The sequence below is a fragment of the Camarhynchus parvulus genome, chromosome 5 (genome assembly GCF_901933205.1).
Source record: "Camarhynchus parvulus chromosome 5, STF_HiC, whole genome shotgun sequence".
NCBI classification, from domain to species: domain Eukaryota; kingdom Metazoa; phylum Chordata; class Aves; order Passeriformes; family Thraupidae; genus Camarhynchus; species Camarhynchus parvulus.
In genome coordinates, this window is record NC_044575.1 from 8,217,291 (window position 1) to 8,232,074 (window position 14,784).

General features: G+C 47.3%; 1 protein-coding gene across 1 annotated transcript; it reads right to left on the reverse strand.

Moving 5' to 3' along the window:
- Positions 1–245: 245 nt before the first annotated feature.
- Positions 246–9,411, reverse strand: FADS1 (fatty acid desaturase 1). The gene is made up of 12 exons (XM_030949143.1): positions 9,137–9,411; positions 7,068–7,178; positions 6,595–6,792; positions 5,728–5,829; positions 5,468–5,596; positions 4,268–4,328; positions 4,081–4,157; positions 3,507–3,604; positions 3,100–3,196; positions 2,819–2,898; positions 2,313–2,438; positions 246–2,107 (listed from the first exon to the last, which is right to left on the reverse strand). Exons 1-12 carry the CDS (start codon positions 9,332–9,334, stop codon positions 2,056–2,058), a joined length of 1,329 nt encoding a protein of 442 aa, XP_030805003.1. The 5' UTR covers positions 9,335–9,411; the 3' UTR covers positions 246–2,055.
- Between the last annotated feature and the right edge of the window lie 5,373 nt (positions 9,412–14,784).

The window sequence follows — 14,784 nt, forward strand, 5'->3', positions numbered from 1 at the left end:
CGCTCTTAGTCTTCAGAATTGTGAATCTGCTCATCTGTGTTATTTTTCCTGGTTATCCAGGCATTTGGTTTATTGTATATTGGATGTTCCCTCTTTATTGTGGCAGGGAAAACACAGGAGAAGCACGTTCTGGAGAAAGAGGATTAAGACAGTTCTCTCTCTGTAGCTGTGGACAGCCATTTGTTCCACCTTTTACAGAGTGAAGACTCTTGCACTGATGTATTTTACTCTGATGACAGCACAAATTGGTAAGATAAGGAATTTTATTAATAGACTTTCCTCCATCCACAGTTGTAATACGAGGGAAAGAAATGGAGCAGGAAAGAAACAAGGTAAAACAATAACTAAGGCCCACTTTCTTTATGGTCTTAATCAACAGGTATTTGATTGTATGATGTATTGTTATTATATAACAATATATTATTTTAACAATAACAGTATTATATATATTATATAGGTATGACTGTATTATTATTCCCATTACAATTCTATCCTGTGCTTAACAACACTCTTGGCCTGAGAAGATCTAGTTCTTCCATTCTGTCAACACCTCATCCTCACTTTGGATGTTGATTGGGAAAAAAATTCCTCAAAATCAACCCATCCCTCCTGGATTCTAATCCACCAGTCCCTGGGGGACCAGGGTGATGGAGCATCTTCCTCAGTGATGTGGCAGGTGCTACATCCTGGCTTGGCATCTGTAACGCTGGAGCAGTAAATTAAAAGGCCCCAGGAAAGGCAGTAAGACTACTCAGTAAATCCCACAAGATTGGGATGTGTTTGGAAGGCACATCATCCAAGAGAGGGAGACCAGCAATGTTTTGGCTGAGGTGTGCCTGTGAATATGCAGCTGGATGAAAAGTTAAACACTTTTAAATAGCAGTCTGACCCCTACCACCTTTCTGAATTCCTTAGATTTGTCTGCTGCTCAGGCAGGAACGCCTCACTCTCCATGGGACAGGAGGCAGGAATTCTCTTCTTTTAACAAATCACCCAGAGGTCCAAAAAAGCCCAAAGCTTCAGGCACTAATCAAGAGTGATTATGATCACCCTTCACACAGAATCATTGTAGAACAGTTTGGGTTGGAAGGGACCTTAAAGCTCAGCTCATTCCATTCCCTGCCATGGTTTATTGTGTTCCACTAAACCAGGCTGCTCCAAGCCTTGTCCAGCCTGGTCTGGAATGCTTTCACTTCCTGCGTCACTCTTGTAGGGATCCTCGGTATGGATGGGACAGGTTTCTCTCTCTTCTGACTCAGTAATGGCTTCACAACACTCCAAAGTCTGGCATGGAGGGTAACCCCTTGCAGATCCCCCCCGGAATGTCACCAGTGGCCAAATAACCCAGAGGCTTCCAGAGATGTGGAGGGCAGCATTTCCACAGAATATGGCCCATAGAAAGACTTCCACTTTCCTGTTTCCCTACCTCAATTAGGGCTCTAACTAGATCCTATTCCTAGAGAACTGCTGCCTGCACCTCCCCACCCCACCCACATATGTACAAATTGGTCTGGGAGCTCCCTACTACAAACAGGGATTTGAAAATACTGAACCTACCCCATTCCCTAGAGCTTCCACATTTCCCTAATTCCCACATTCCTTGATTTCACGCTGTCCCAACTTTCTTACTACACTCACAGTAAGAGCCACTCCAAAAAGCCTATGTTAGATAAGAAGCTTTGCCCCTATATACTCAGCAAATGAAGAATCAGCAGATGGAAAGGAATCTGTTCCCAATCCCAAAGCTGCACCCAGCTCGGTGGGACACAATGTCCTCCATCCAGCTTCTCCTCAGAACTCAGCACCAGAGAAGAGGAATGAAAGAAGCACAAGAAAAAATTAAGAGCACATATTACAAAAAAAAAAAAAAAAAAAAACAAAAAAAAAAACCAACCAAAAAAAGAAAAATCATATTAATTACATTCATCCATGGAATTAAGCAGCACCACCTCCCCAAATCTGGCTTAGCCAGCTCTCCTCAGTGCAGGATCTTCAGGGTGACCACCACAGGAGGCAGCAAGGCTGGGGAATTCCTCTGCAGGGATCCACTGCTGCTTACTTATGTAGGTAAGCATCGAGCCAGAGCTCCCCTGAATCTTTCAGAGAGCTGCCAAGAGAGAAACAAGGGCATGAACCCCACGTTCCATCCAGAGCCTCAGGGGGAGAATTCTACAGACGAAGCAAAGGAGATCATGAAAAGATTTGGGTGAGAAGGGACATGCAGAGGCTGCCCCTCCCTGTGTGTTCCCTCCCCTTTTCACTCCCCAGCACTGACAGCCCCTGCCTTGGGAACACGGCGGGTCAATACTCACTGCACGATGTCTGCGAAGGCTGTGAGCAGAGGCTTGCACTGGTACTCAATGCCATGCTTGGCACACAGGGACTTCACCAGAGGGGCCACCTTCCAATAGTTGTGCCGTGGCATTGTAGGGAAAAGGCTGTGGGAAAAGGAGGTGCTGATTCAATGGCATCCCTCACCACCACATGGAATCCTGGCCCCACTGCTGGGCCTAATTCTAGAGGTGCCCCCAGCTCCCCTTGTGCCAAAGCCATGGGTGCTCTGCAATGTCCCTGTCGTGTCCCTTCAGTGCCTGTGCTGGGAATTCTCCCCCCTGTGCCATGCAGCTTAGATTTGAAGTGGTGCTGGTGCTCACTGGTGCTCCAGAAATTTTCTTTTTGGAGTTCCTGTTCCACTCCCACACAAAAAGCACAAAATGAACCCACATTATCTTTTGTTTCTGTCTCAGCTGATAGAGGGACCTTGGAGGCTCTTCAGCCCTGGTCCTTGGAACTATTCCCAAGCCCTGTTTCCACTCACTGGTGCTCGATCTGGAAGTTCAGGTGGCCACTGAACCAGTCATTGAACAAGGACTGCTGAACGTTGCAGGTTGCCTGGAGCTGAAAGAAAATAAAGAAGTCCTGTTTTAAGTATTATTTTAGCAATGCCCATCTCAAACACAGGTTTCTCATCCCCACAGGAATTCTGGCTGGACACAACAGCTCCAGGAGTTATTTCCAGCCAACACAAGGTGGCCAGGCTGAGATAGATGGATTTTACACACCCAGAACTGTCACAGATCCCCATAAATAAGGTCTCACCTGGGTAGAGAACCAGTCCACATTCTTATCATAATCAATGTGCATGGGGATGTGATTCATTTGTGTGACCCAGACAAACCAGTTGCTTTCTATAAACCTGTGCAAAAACAAAAAACCATCACAGATCACACACCCATGATGTGACAAATCAGTACAAAACACTTGTGCACACACCAGCTGGTTGCTGCCTGACAAAATAAACACCAAAAACCCAAACAGATCAGACCTACACACACCTCCCACCTCCTGCAGCCTGACAAGAAACCACCCCTGTCCCACTGAAAGGATCAGGAGAGAGAAGAACAGGGAGTGATGAGAAAAATAACCAGGGGGCTGGAGAGAAGCTGACACAAAGGATTGATACAAACTGGGCAGAGAAAATGCTGGAATTGTAAGTTGGGTGATACCTGACTAGCAGGTGGAGCCCCAGGGTACCCTTCACACCCAGGAAGGGCAAGTAGGTGAGGTAGAATCGGATGTAGAAGGACAGCATCCAGGCCAGGTCCTGTAGTACAGGGGACAGGCAAAACTTCATTAGAAGGAAGAATTTCTGACTTCTGAATTTACCATCACTGCCTTTAAAATCTCCCGTAACATCTTCGACTGATCAATTTTTCCTCCCCAGCCTCATCACAAAGTAACCTGACACCAGCCATGCTCAGGAATTATCCTGGTTCCATGAGCCCAGCAGAGGGCCAACACCAGACAGGACATGCTCTAAAGCACCACACTTTCCCCTGGATCTAAAGAGGAACCAAGCAGTGAGAAAACCAAAACCCAGAACAGCAGAGAACATCTTTTGTTCCCCAGAGGATCTTTCACAAAGAAAGGAGGTGGAAGATCCCCCTTTGGCAAACACCATTCCCAAATCTATACCCACATCCTTTGCTGCACACACACACACAACTCCCAGTAAATCTGGCACTGGAATTCATCCCTAAACCCAGGAGAAGCCCCCTGGCCCCCATGGAGCTGACTCACCACCCACTGCTTCCGCTGCACGGCGAAGTAGAAGATGTACCACTGGAAATAAAGGGGCACCAGCGCTGGGGGACCGACTGCAGGGACAAACAGAGCCATGAATTATCCCAGCAGGAGGGAATGGAATGGGAAAACAAGGGGCAGAGTGACTGCTGGCCATGGAACTGCACAGGGGGAGGTTACTCACTGATGAAGAAGTACTTGTGCTGGTGGTTGTAAGGCATGAATTTCTTCTTTTGCACACCAAGCTGTTAAAATACACAAATTACTCAGGCCAGGAAGACACCTGTGCACTCACTCCTAAACTTCCAGGAGATGTTCTATCCAACCAAGCCAGCACGCACCATCCCCTGGAAACTCAGCCTGGATGAGTTTTCACCCTGCAGAAGGGGCTGGGCAGTGCCTTGCACACACACAGTGACCTGCACAGGAAGCTCTGCCCCTATAGAGGGCACAAGCTGCCTAAAAATGCTGAAATAGAAACCCACACAAACAGTTTGCTGACAAAGCAGAGCTTCAGAATTAAAAAACCTCAAGCTACGGTACTGTTATGACACTGTTAATGAAGATGGCAGTGTGTGGAACTCCCATCTCCTTGCAATTAGTCTGGAAAACAGAGAAGTGAGCATCTAGGCATGAAACTGTGTCCACAAGAATGAGGGTGGACCATTTTATCTTCCCTCAGAGGCTGCTCATTTTTCAATGTTTGCTGTACAAACATAGCAGATCAAGCCACTGGCTTCCTTAAGGAATGCCACGATATCCCTGCACATGTTCAAATTAATTCCCAATAGCCCATCCCTTAATCTCAATACAAATCAGAGCATTTAAAGTGACACTATGAATTTACATAGCTTTTTTTTTTTTAAGGACAGCAAATGCCAAAGCCACTCATTTAACTGCAGAGCTGTACCAGAAATAGAGCTGGACTCCAGATGGGAACCACTGTGACACCCACTGCCAGGCTGAGACCACTGAAATAGCTTCTTTGATCAGGAATTGTAAAAGTTCCAGACAGTCCTGGCGTGTCATCTGCTGCTTCCCATCTGATCCCCAGATCACTACAATTAGTCACACTGATTTTTGCAAAAGAGAAAAACTTGTAGTTCTGATCTTCATAAAACTGAAATTCTCTCATCAAGGGAAATAAGAACTTGTAATTGTGGCAAATATTTCACTCTTGTCTTCCAACACTGCAAAAATAACTTTGATTGAAGTTTTAAGAATACAAAGGTCTGAATTGCTGGAATATTACTGAGGAATATTAGGGACTAGTGGAAGGCAAAGTAGCACCATATAAAATCATACTAATTAGTGTCCAAGCTCTCTGCAGCTTCCCAAATTTGAATCCTATTGCTGTCACTTCTCAGCTTCCCTCAGGTCTCACCTCCACAGAGAGTGTTTTCCCCAAAGCAAAAAACAAGGGGTGCATGTTGACATCGGGATCCTTCCGGAAGCAGTTGGGTTTGGCGTGGTGCTGGAAGTGGAGGTGATTCCACCAGCTGGCTGGGGCTCCCTGTGGGAATGGATGAGGAGAAAGTGCCCTAAAGAAGGTGGATCTTCTGCCCTCAGTTCTCTCTTTACCCTGGGATTGGTTCTGGCTGCAGAGCAGGGCTCTGGCAGCCCGTCCCCACACCCAGTGCTCACCTTGAGGTGGCCGATGACGAACTTGTGCACCCAGTGGTTCCACCTGGACTTGCTGAAGACTGACAGATGTCCAAAATCATGCTGGAGCCAGCCAGCCTGGGCCTGGAATGAAGAATACAACACTGCTGCTGGGGAAGAAGAACTGTCAGGAGGATCTGTGTCTGAAAAGGGCTTTCTTCTCCCACTCCCACGCTCCTCACAGCGTATCCCTGGATAGCAAAAGCGATTCCACTGCCAGGGCCCAATCCCAACTCTCCTTTTTCACTACACACCAGTGCACTCCAGGCTCTGCCTAATGACATTTAGTCCTGGACAGTTGTTTCCATGAGGAAAGGAGAAAAAGTCATGGGAAAAAAAAACAGCCACAGAGCTGAGAACCAGCATTTATTCCCTCACAAAACTGCTCTGAAATCGGCAACAAAGTCTCCTTTAAGGAGCAGCTTGCTGCTGCCTCCTCCAAGTACTTGTAATTCCAAGGGGATCACTGGCCACTGGGAGGAATAGCTGGGGCTTTGAGAGCTGCTCTGCCCTCTCCTCTAACTCCCTGCAAGTTCCCATGGGAACACAGTGGCTTGGCCCCTGCACACTGCCTCGGAGTTCTGGCACCGTGGAGCTCAGGAGCGGGGCATGCCTTTCATCATGTGGGGAAGGCTGGAATAAGGAAGGCTTTGATGGAATATGGGGAGGAAAAAGCGAGGCAAAGCCTGCTCTGCCACAGCAACATGTGTAGTTTTGCCTTTTGGTGGAATCCAGAGAGAAGTAGGATTTGAGGAAGTCCATAATGATAAGATCTGTCCCCTGCTTATGGCAACAAGCACCTAAGTCTCAAATTTGGCTTTTTGGGGCTTATTTTGTGTAGTTGCTCACCTGGACAGTGCCCAGAAGCACAGCAGAGAAGAGGAAAGGCACCAAGGATGCTCCAAAATACCAGATGATGAGCCAGGCTGCAACATCCAGCACCAAGATGTGGCAGAGATAGAGGATGAAAAAGGCGTGGTTGGGCTGGAGAAGCCCCATCCTCTCCACGGTGGCACGGAGCTCACGGAAATCCTCCACCAGTTTTTTCTGTGGGGAGACCCAAAAGCACCCACTGGTCAGAAAACACCTCAGGAACATCAATAGAAGCATAGTTTTCCCTCTCAGGGATGAAAAGGGGGAAAGCTGAGGATCACCTGGAGACAAATCTTTGCTAAAACTACAAATAATGATGTGAAATGAAGCTTCAGTCAACAGTGATTCCAGGAGATCCTGTGATCTTATGTACAGGGAGCTCTGCCTTCCAGTCAGAAAAGTTAAACAACAAAATTTCAACCCCAAAACCAAGTTTTTGTGACACTCACATTCTTGCTGGGCTCAAAGCTGGGCTGATCTGGTGCCAGTTCCCCAATCAGGAGAGGGTTCATGTACTTCCTTACCAGTGCCTTGTCAAGATGAAAAGCAATAAAAGGATCCTGAAATGCAGACAGAGGAACAGGATGAAGAAAAACCATCATTCAGGTGGCAGCAAAAGAAATCTATTCCATGATATGCTGGATCATTCAAAAGATTCCTGTTGGGGAAACCAGTTGCTTTTATTATTGAAATGTGGTGTCAATCTCCATGGCAACCAGGTGAAAAAACCCTTTACTGGCTGTTATCACTACAGATTCTGTCCCTATATTTAAATTACAAATCCTGTAGACACACATGGCACTTTGGCATCTAATTCCTGATCTCCCATTTACCTCCTTTTTGACATTTCCCTCCTGATGCCCAAATTAGCAGATTTTTATAATCTCCCTCAAGCTAAGGATGTTTTTTTTTTTTAATTTTCTGAGACAATATTTGCTTGCTGGGCATCACTTTGTAAGATTCCTGCACCATGCATTGTTTATCACTCTAATTACTAGGCCATCATTGTGTGCATTTAAAATAAAATGTGCTTTTAAGAGATCTCTGGTCAGGAAAGGGGTTAAAAATCTGGCTGGTGTTGCCAGCTCTAGGTCAGCTGTAGCATCCTCCCTGCTCAGGGCCACTGAATAAAGGAGGGAAAAAGAGAGGGGAACCAACATTTGCATTTTCTCATTAGAAAAGGGGGGGAAATGGGGAGGAGTATGTGGGCAGAGCAGGGGAGGATGGTACCACACATTTAGACCAATCCTTTCCATGGAGGCTGTAAAACCTGGAGTGCAATCCCAGCTGGGGGTTAGGGGACGGCTGACTGCACCTTCTAGAAATCAGAGGAGGTCTTCCTTTACTTCCCATTTTGTCCTGGTTTTGTGGAGTCTCGTTCTTTTGATCCCCGGGGACAAAACCACAGGGAAATAAAACTTGGCAGGGGTTTCTGAGTGGTCAGCAGTTCAGCTGCAGCCGGTGGCACTGATATCATCACCATCACCTAAAGAATGCAGCTGGCTGCAATCCCACCGTGCAGCCCTGCTCACTCCATGGGCTGACCCTTTTCTGCTCACAGAAACTCAGAATGCTCCGGTGAGAAAAGCTCCTCAAAACTCATCTCACTCCCCCCTGCCATGGACACCTTGCAGGTCGCTCCAAGCTGCACTCAGCCCGGCCTGGAACACTTCCATGGATGGGGCTCCACCACTTGTCTGGGCAACCTGTGCCAGTGGCAGGGCTTTGAAAATGCACATGTGCACCCTGCCCTCGCGAAATGTTGCAAATTCAATTGTTATTTTTGGCTCTAAATGATATTCCTACCATGGGATCTTCACGTGGAGATTTCAAGTTCCAGCCTGGCTGAAACACAGTCCATCAACACCATCCTAGAGGTGGATCCCACCCCATATCCATCCTTGGGTCCAAACACGCGCATTTGGAGAGATTCATGGAAAAGGCACAGGCAGACAAAGGCAGGAACCCCGCTGGCAAAGCCACCCCACACCCTACTCCAGCAGCATTTACTCCACTCTGCAACAGCCGCTGGCACTCAGACACGAGTGATTCATTCCTTTTCGTGATTGAAATACGACTTTCAGTGATATTCTGCTCTAGTGCCATCTCTCGGGTTCGGGAAGTTGAGGAGGGCGAAGGCAAACAACAACTCTGTCCCCGCGTGTGCCACACGGGTGGCAGCACCCGATACTCCTCTGCGTGCAAAAATTACTGAGGGGATCGGGTTATTTTTTATTCCCGGCTGCGGTTTTTCAGCCATCCCTTCAGCAGCGCTTCCTCGTAACAACAATCCCAAACAATTCCCGGCGGAGCGTGCGCGCTCTGTGTTCCCTTGCACACCGCTCCCAGCGTACCGTGTGTGGCACAGCCGAGTGTCCGGGCGTGCGACACGGGCTCCGTGCCTGCTCCCAGCCCCAGGGATCCTGCTCACAGCTCCCAGCCCCCGGGATCCCGCTCCGCGCTCATCCCTCCTGCAGCCCTCCCTGCCGGGCTGCCGGGGCCGCAGCCGGCCGCTCACCGTGGCGTCCTGCCCGGCGTAGTGGCTGATGACCCGGGAGCCCCCCGGGTGTCTCCGGCAGAAGCGGCTGATGTCGTACACCTTCCTGTCGATCACCAGCCAGCGCTCCTGCGGCGCCGACCCCCGCCCGTTCCGCTGCCCGATCTCCTCCCAGGTGAAGCGCCGCATCTCCCCCCGGACGGGCTCCGAACCCTCCATGGCCGGGATCGGCTCGCCCGGGCTCGGCTCGGCTCGGCTCGGCTCGGCTCGGCTCGGCCCGGCTCCGCCTCCCCGGAGCCCCCCCGCCCACTGGGCTGCGCCCGCCGTGCGCCCGCCCCCGGGGCCGAGAGGGGCGGCCGGGATGCCGGGGGGCTCGGGGCGGGCACACGGTGGGAAGGGAACCCGGGCTGTCCGGGCTGGGATGGCTCCCGGAGTCGTTTCGCTGAGAGCAGCGAGACCCCCAGCACTGCCCAGCCCATCGGTCACTGAACCACGGGAGCGCTCGGGTTGGAAGGGAGCTCTGGGGATCATTCAGTTCAACCTGACCCTGCCAAGGATGGCGGGGCACTGGGACAGGCTGCTCAGGGACCACAGGAAAGATGTGGAGTCTCCCTCTCTGCAGTCTCCAAACCTGCCTGGATCCTGTGGCACCTGCTCCAGAGGACCCTACCATCCTCAATGTAAAGAAGTTCTTCCTCACGTTGAGGTGAAACTTTTGGAGTTTTAGTTTAAAGCCTTTGCTCCTCGTCCTGAAACACATTTCCAAATGCCACATACACGCGGATTTTAAATCCCCCCAGCTGACTCCACCACTTCCCCGACAGTCTGCTCCAGGGCTTGTCAACCCTTGACAACAATTCTCCTTTATATCCAACTTAAACCTCCCCTGGCACACCTTGAGGCTGTTTCCTCTTGTCCTGTCACTTGTTACCTGGGGGAGAGACCGACCCCCACTTGTCTCCACTGCCCTTCCAGGATACACCTTGGGCACAACAAGAGCCTGGCCATGTCTCTACCCAAGATAGACCCAAGTTGGACCTAAGATGAAGGACTAGTCAAGAGTTTTCACACTTTTATAAGTTTTGGTCCATTTACCTATTGGGGTTAATTGTTCAATTACAGCTTCAGGTTATGAAGTCCCATCCTCCCAGTTTGCTCTCCTCATTCACTGTTTACACTGGGCTGGAAGCTGCAACTGTGTCCTTGGTTCTGGGGCTGGAAAAGGATTGTTTTGTCTAACTAAACTGTGAAGACAACTTGCTAACACTTTATGTGAAGTTCAGAGTTATATACGAATGCAGAATCTGGAAAATATGAAAGCTAAAACTTAAGGAATCACAGGGAGTTTCCCTTCCTCACACTCAAGTTCCTTCTTTTGAACCACTTTTACAACCTGTTTCTCCTTATTTCTATGCTGACTGTGACATATCTTCCCTAGCCTTGATTTTGCTTCCCCTTTCCAGAAGATCCTTTCCTCTCTTCCATCTGTTCTCCCTTCCAGCTGCCTCAGCCTTTCCTGTTCCTGAGGCTCCTTTTGGCTGCTCATGCCTGGATATGCAGCCAGAGGGAGGGAAGGTGTTGCCACAGGTAAATCACATCAAAACCCTGCAGATGATTCTTCAGACAGCAGAATAATGCTGGAAGAGTGAATGATGCTAAAACAGATCAATCTCTCTGTGCGACCTCATCCATTTGAGTTACAAATTTAAATTCCTCTCCCTACACTCATCTCCCTTTCCATAGCAGCAGCCTTCTCCCTGAACTCTGTTATTGATCCCAGATTTCTTTGTTTCCATTCATACCTTCCAATCTGACCTAGTTACAGCAATTCCAGTTGAAGGTAACCATAGAAACAGAGCCACCAGGCTGCATCACCTGATGGCTACATCACATCTTGGAATTCTGTGCCAGCAAAACACTGGATGGAATGTTTTTATTTCTGTCCCTTCAGCAATTCATGTTAATAAACATTAATGGATGTTTAGTATCTTTTAAAACATTATTATATTCAGAACAGTGCAGTAATTATTTCAAATTATCTTTTTTCCCCATCATCAGTTGCACAACAGAATATTTATCCTAAATTTAGATTATATTTATGATCTTTTATCATGAATACAGGCAACATGCAGAGATTAGTTTTCTTTTTCCTATATTTGTTAAAAGCAAATAAATTCCATCTTCCTACATGAGTTAAACCTTTGGATAGTTGCTTTGAGGGATCTTAACAGGCAAAAAGCACCACTAAACTTGATAAAATCCACTCTTGTTCCCTTTATGTGCTTCCTCTAGTTTCAGCAGCTATAAGGGCTGTTAATGTCTTATTAACACAACAGCCCTTCGAATTTTCTTCCAAGCTCCTTCTGACATGAAATCCCTGGCTGTGATTGTTTTCCCCTCAGCAGATGATTCAAGACAAGCCATGGAAGCTCCTGGAATCACCAGCCCTAAGCAGGGAAGGTTTCTGTGTCCTGCCAGTTGCCAGCAGTGTTGTTTGCCCTGCCCTTGCCCCACTCAGGATCTCAATGGGTGTCTCAGAGACAAGAACGGGACCTTTGTCATGAAAACTGCTAGGGAAAAACCAGCTGCTGTTATAGAGTCACCAGCACCCTGCATCCAGCTGGGATTCCTGGCATCAATCCCTGCTGGAACACAATTAACCAGGTAAATGGAGTCCTTCAGTGCCCTGACTCCTTGTTCTACCTTCACTGCTTCCATCTCTGTATCTGCTGTCACCATCATGCTGTGACTCAGCTCCCCAGACTACCAAAACCACCACCATGAACCAAAACCACTACCATGAACCACCAAAAATCCAAGGGGAGGGAAGAGATGCTCTTTGGTTCACTCCTCTGATCAGCCTGCAAATCTGATGACTGGGAATCACCAGAATTTGGAGAAAATATACTAAAATTCCTTATTTCACTACCAAGATTTGGCTGCAACATGCTTTAAAATACCCAAGTGACCTGGGTGGTGAGGGATCACTAAATATTCACTAAATATTCACTAAATATTTGGGCATCTGGTGACCAGACCAGTAATCAAGGAAAGAGGGAGAGGGTTGAAAGGATTGCAGTCTTTCTTTTCTCCTTTTAGAGAAAATGAGTTACAATGATGGATGGTGAGGTCTGAAACCACAGAAAAAAAAATAAAAGGAAAACAACAAATGTTGTTGTTAAAAAAAAAACAGTTTAAAAGGGCAGAGCCTAAAAGAAGACTCAGTTCTTGGCTTTGATTCAGGCTAAGAAAAGCTGAAGATTACAGGCACAGGGGAATTGTGGTGGCATGATTTACAAGCTTCTGTCATCAGTGCAATTAAAACAGCCACGTTGATGAAGCAAATGCAGCAGGAAACCACTAATTTAGTCATTGTGTTACTACCAGGGAAGAGCTTGACAGCTCCCTGTAACACCATTCCTACACCAGGCTTAGGATCCACTGCAAGCATCTGTGTAACACCAGCAGAAGAGGGAGAACTAGAAATATTGCCTTTATTCTTGTTGTCTTATTGGGAATGAGCTGGAATCCTGGAATAAGTTGGCCTAAATGAGTTAGTGTTGTACCCAGAACTCTTTGTTAGGGCTGCTAACACTTCACACCCAAAATAAAATCTTGATTTTCCATACAAACAGTGTAACTTCATGGAGTATTTGCTCAGTGCTCTGCTCTAATAACTCAACTGACTGATAAATGCAAAAGTGACTGTTCAGATGCAAAAAAGACTCAGATTGTGAGGAAGGAGAAGCACCCAGGAATTACTCTGTGTAAGGGAGAAGATAAAAATAAGCTTATTTTTTGTCCTTCAGAAGTCATAAATTCAGATTAGCAACTGAGGGAGTGAGGTGGTGATTGTTTAGAGTTCTACACTTTTGGAAGCAAAACCTGAGTAAGGAAAAAAAGGAAAGGATCCCATGATAACATGGGAATACCAGCAGGACTTTCACTAGAAATCATTACAAGGCAGCATGAGAACAGAGCATTTCTCTCCTTATTCCTGGCCTGCTGGAATTCCAGTGTCTGCTGCTTTCTGAGTGTGATTCCCTCCCCTGCTCCCCTGGCAGTTTGTGCCCTGACCCTGATAAACCCACGGGCAGCCCGAGATCCACTGCAGAATGTGGAATCCCTGCCAGCCATGGCCACACAATGGGGATTTCTGATCCTTTGTTGGTTGTTTCCCTCCCAAAGTTTCTCAGCTCTCAGCCACTCTCCCAGGACTAGAGAAAAAGTGGAATATGTCAGAGTAAAAAAATATCAAGGAAATCTTTGGTAGCAGTTTGTTTTAAATGCATGGATGGCTACAGCATTCCCACCTAATAACTGGGTTCCCTCACCTCAGGCTCCAGCCCTCCATTCCCAGCCCAACTGTTTCCCACTGTGTTTGAATTTATTATTCAATTTATTATTTATTTTTATGTTCAGAGCTCCTCAGCCTTTCCCTCTTGTGAAAGACAGGGAAAACCTGGGGTCCTTTCTCTCCTCACATGTATTTTTTTTGGCAGAAAGGAAAAGGGTATCAAAAAGACTATTAAAAGTATTAAAAAGTTTAAAGGTGCAGCTAAATCTGATTTTCACTCTGTTTTCCTCCCCAAACCTTTAGTTCCTGCCTTCTTCCCCTTCAGAAAGCTGCTCTGTGTCTTTCCCTTGTTCACTGCTCTTTCCTGCTGCCTCCTTTTCCCACCACATGCCTTGGAGCCATCTGGCCTTACCAAGTGATGGTAAGGTGATCACCAAGTGATCTCATAACATTAAACTGGGGGAAAAGGAGGATTTTCCCTGCATCCATGAGGATTGCAGCACAGCTACAGGGCATTTCCATGTGCTGGTGCCAGTCTGCGTGCTGCTGTCAAAGTCTAGTCCTTTCTGAAAACCAAATTAAAAGAAACTCATCAGACCTTGGCAAAAAAAAACTTATCAGACCTTGCCTCCTACATAAAACTCCACAATGGGATGAGACAACAAATACAGAAAATGTTGTGGTTTTGCTACATTTTTAAAGTGCTTTCCTTGGGGAAAAGGAACTTTTTTTACATTAAACAATGCATGAGACAGTGTAAAGATACCTGAGCTACCAATTTTCCCTGCTTTTTCACCATTCCAGTCTACTCCAGTAAGAAATCCCTCACTGACTCATTAGCTGAAGAGCAGACATACCACTTCTGCAAAAACTCTTCCACTTCTACATCCCCCCTTCCCATACTTTGCTCCCTTTCACAATCCTCACCTTTTCTGCCCACATCTCGTGACTCTTTGGTTCAACTCAGGGCTTTTATGTCCCTCACACAAGCTCTTTGTGCTGCTAAAGCTACACCGGGCAGCGACCGCAGCCTTTCACCCACTTGGCCATAGAGCAGGGCCTGTTCTCTCTTTGCTGGGGCTGGTTTGAGTCCCAGGAGCCAAAAAAAACTCGGAACAAGCCCTGCCTGAAGCCTGACAGCCTGGCTGCAGGAGGCTGAGAGCAGCAGGGATTATTTTAGAAGCATCTTTCAATGGCTTGTCATTAAGTTATGGTGCAATTTTCCATGGGAAATATCCAGGTGGGGAGTTCTGGGAGCTGATCATGATTCTTTGTCCATCCACAGGTAAATTCCAAAATGGACCAACCTCCTTTTCAGCTTATTTCATAGAATCAACATAGAATCCAGGAATGGTTTGGGTTGGGAGGGACC

What these genes read in the sequence shown, in the direction of transcription:
- FADS1 (XM_030949143.1), bottom strand. Translation starts at nt 9,334, where the DNA reads ATGGAGGGTTCGGAGCCCGTCCGGGGGGAGATGCGGCGCTTCACCTGG. An exon ending in GCTTTGAGCCCAGCAAGAAT is followed by an intron (nt 6,793 to 7,067) that starts GTGAGTGTCACA and finishes GTCTCCCCACAG; the next exon opens with AAAAAACTGGTGGAGGATTT. An exon ending in GGAAAACACTCTCTGTGGAG is followed by an intron (nt 4,329 to 5,467) that starts GTGAGACCTGAG and finishes GTATTTTAACAG; the next exon opens with CTTGGTGTGCAAAAGAAGAA.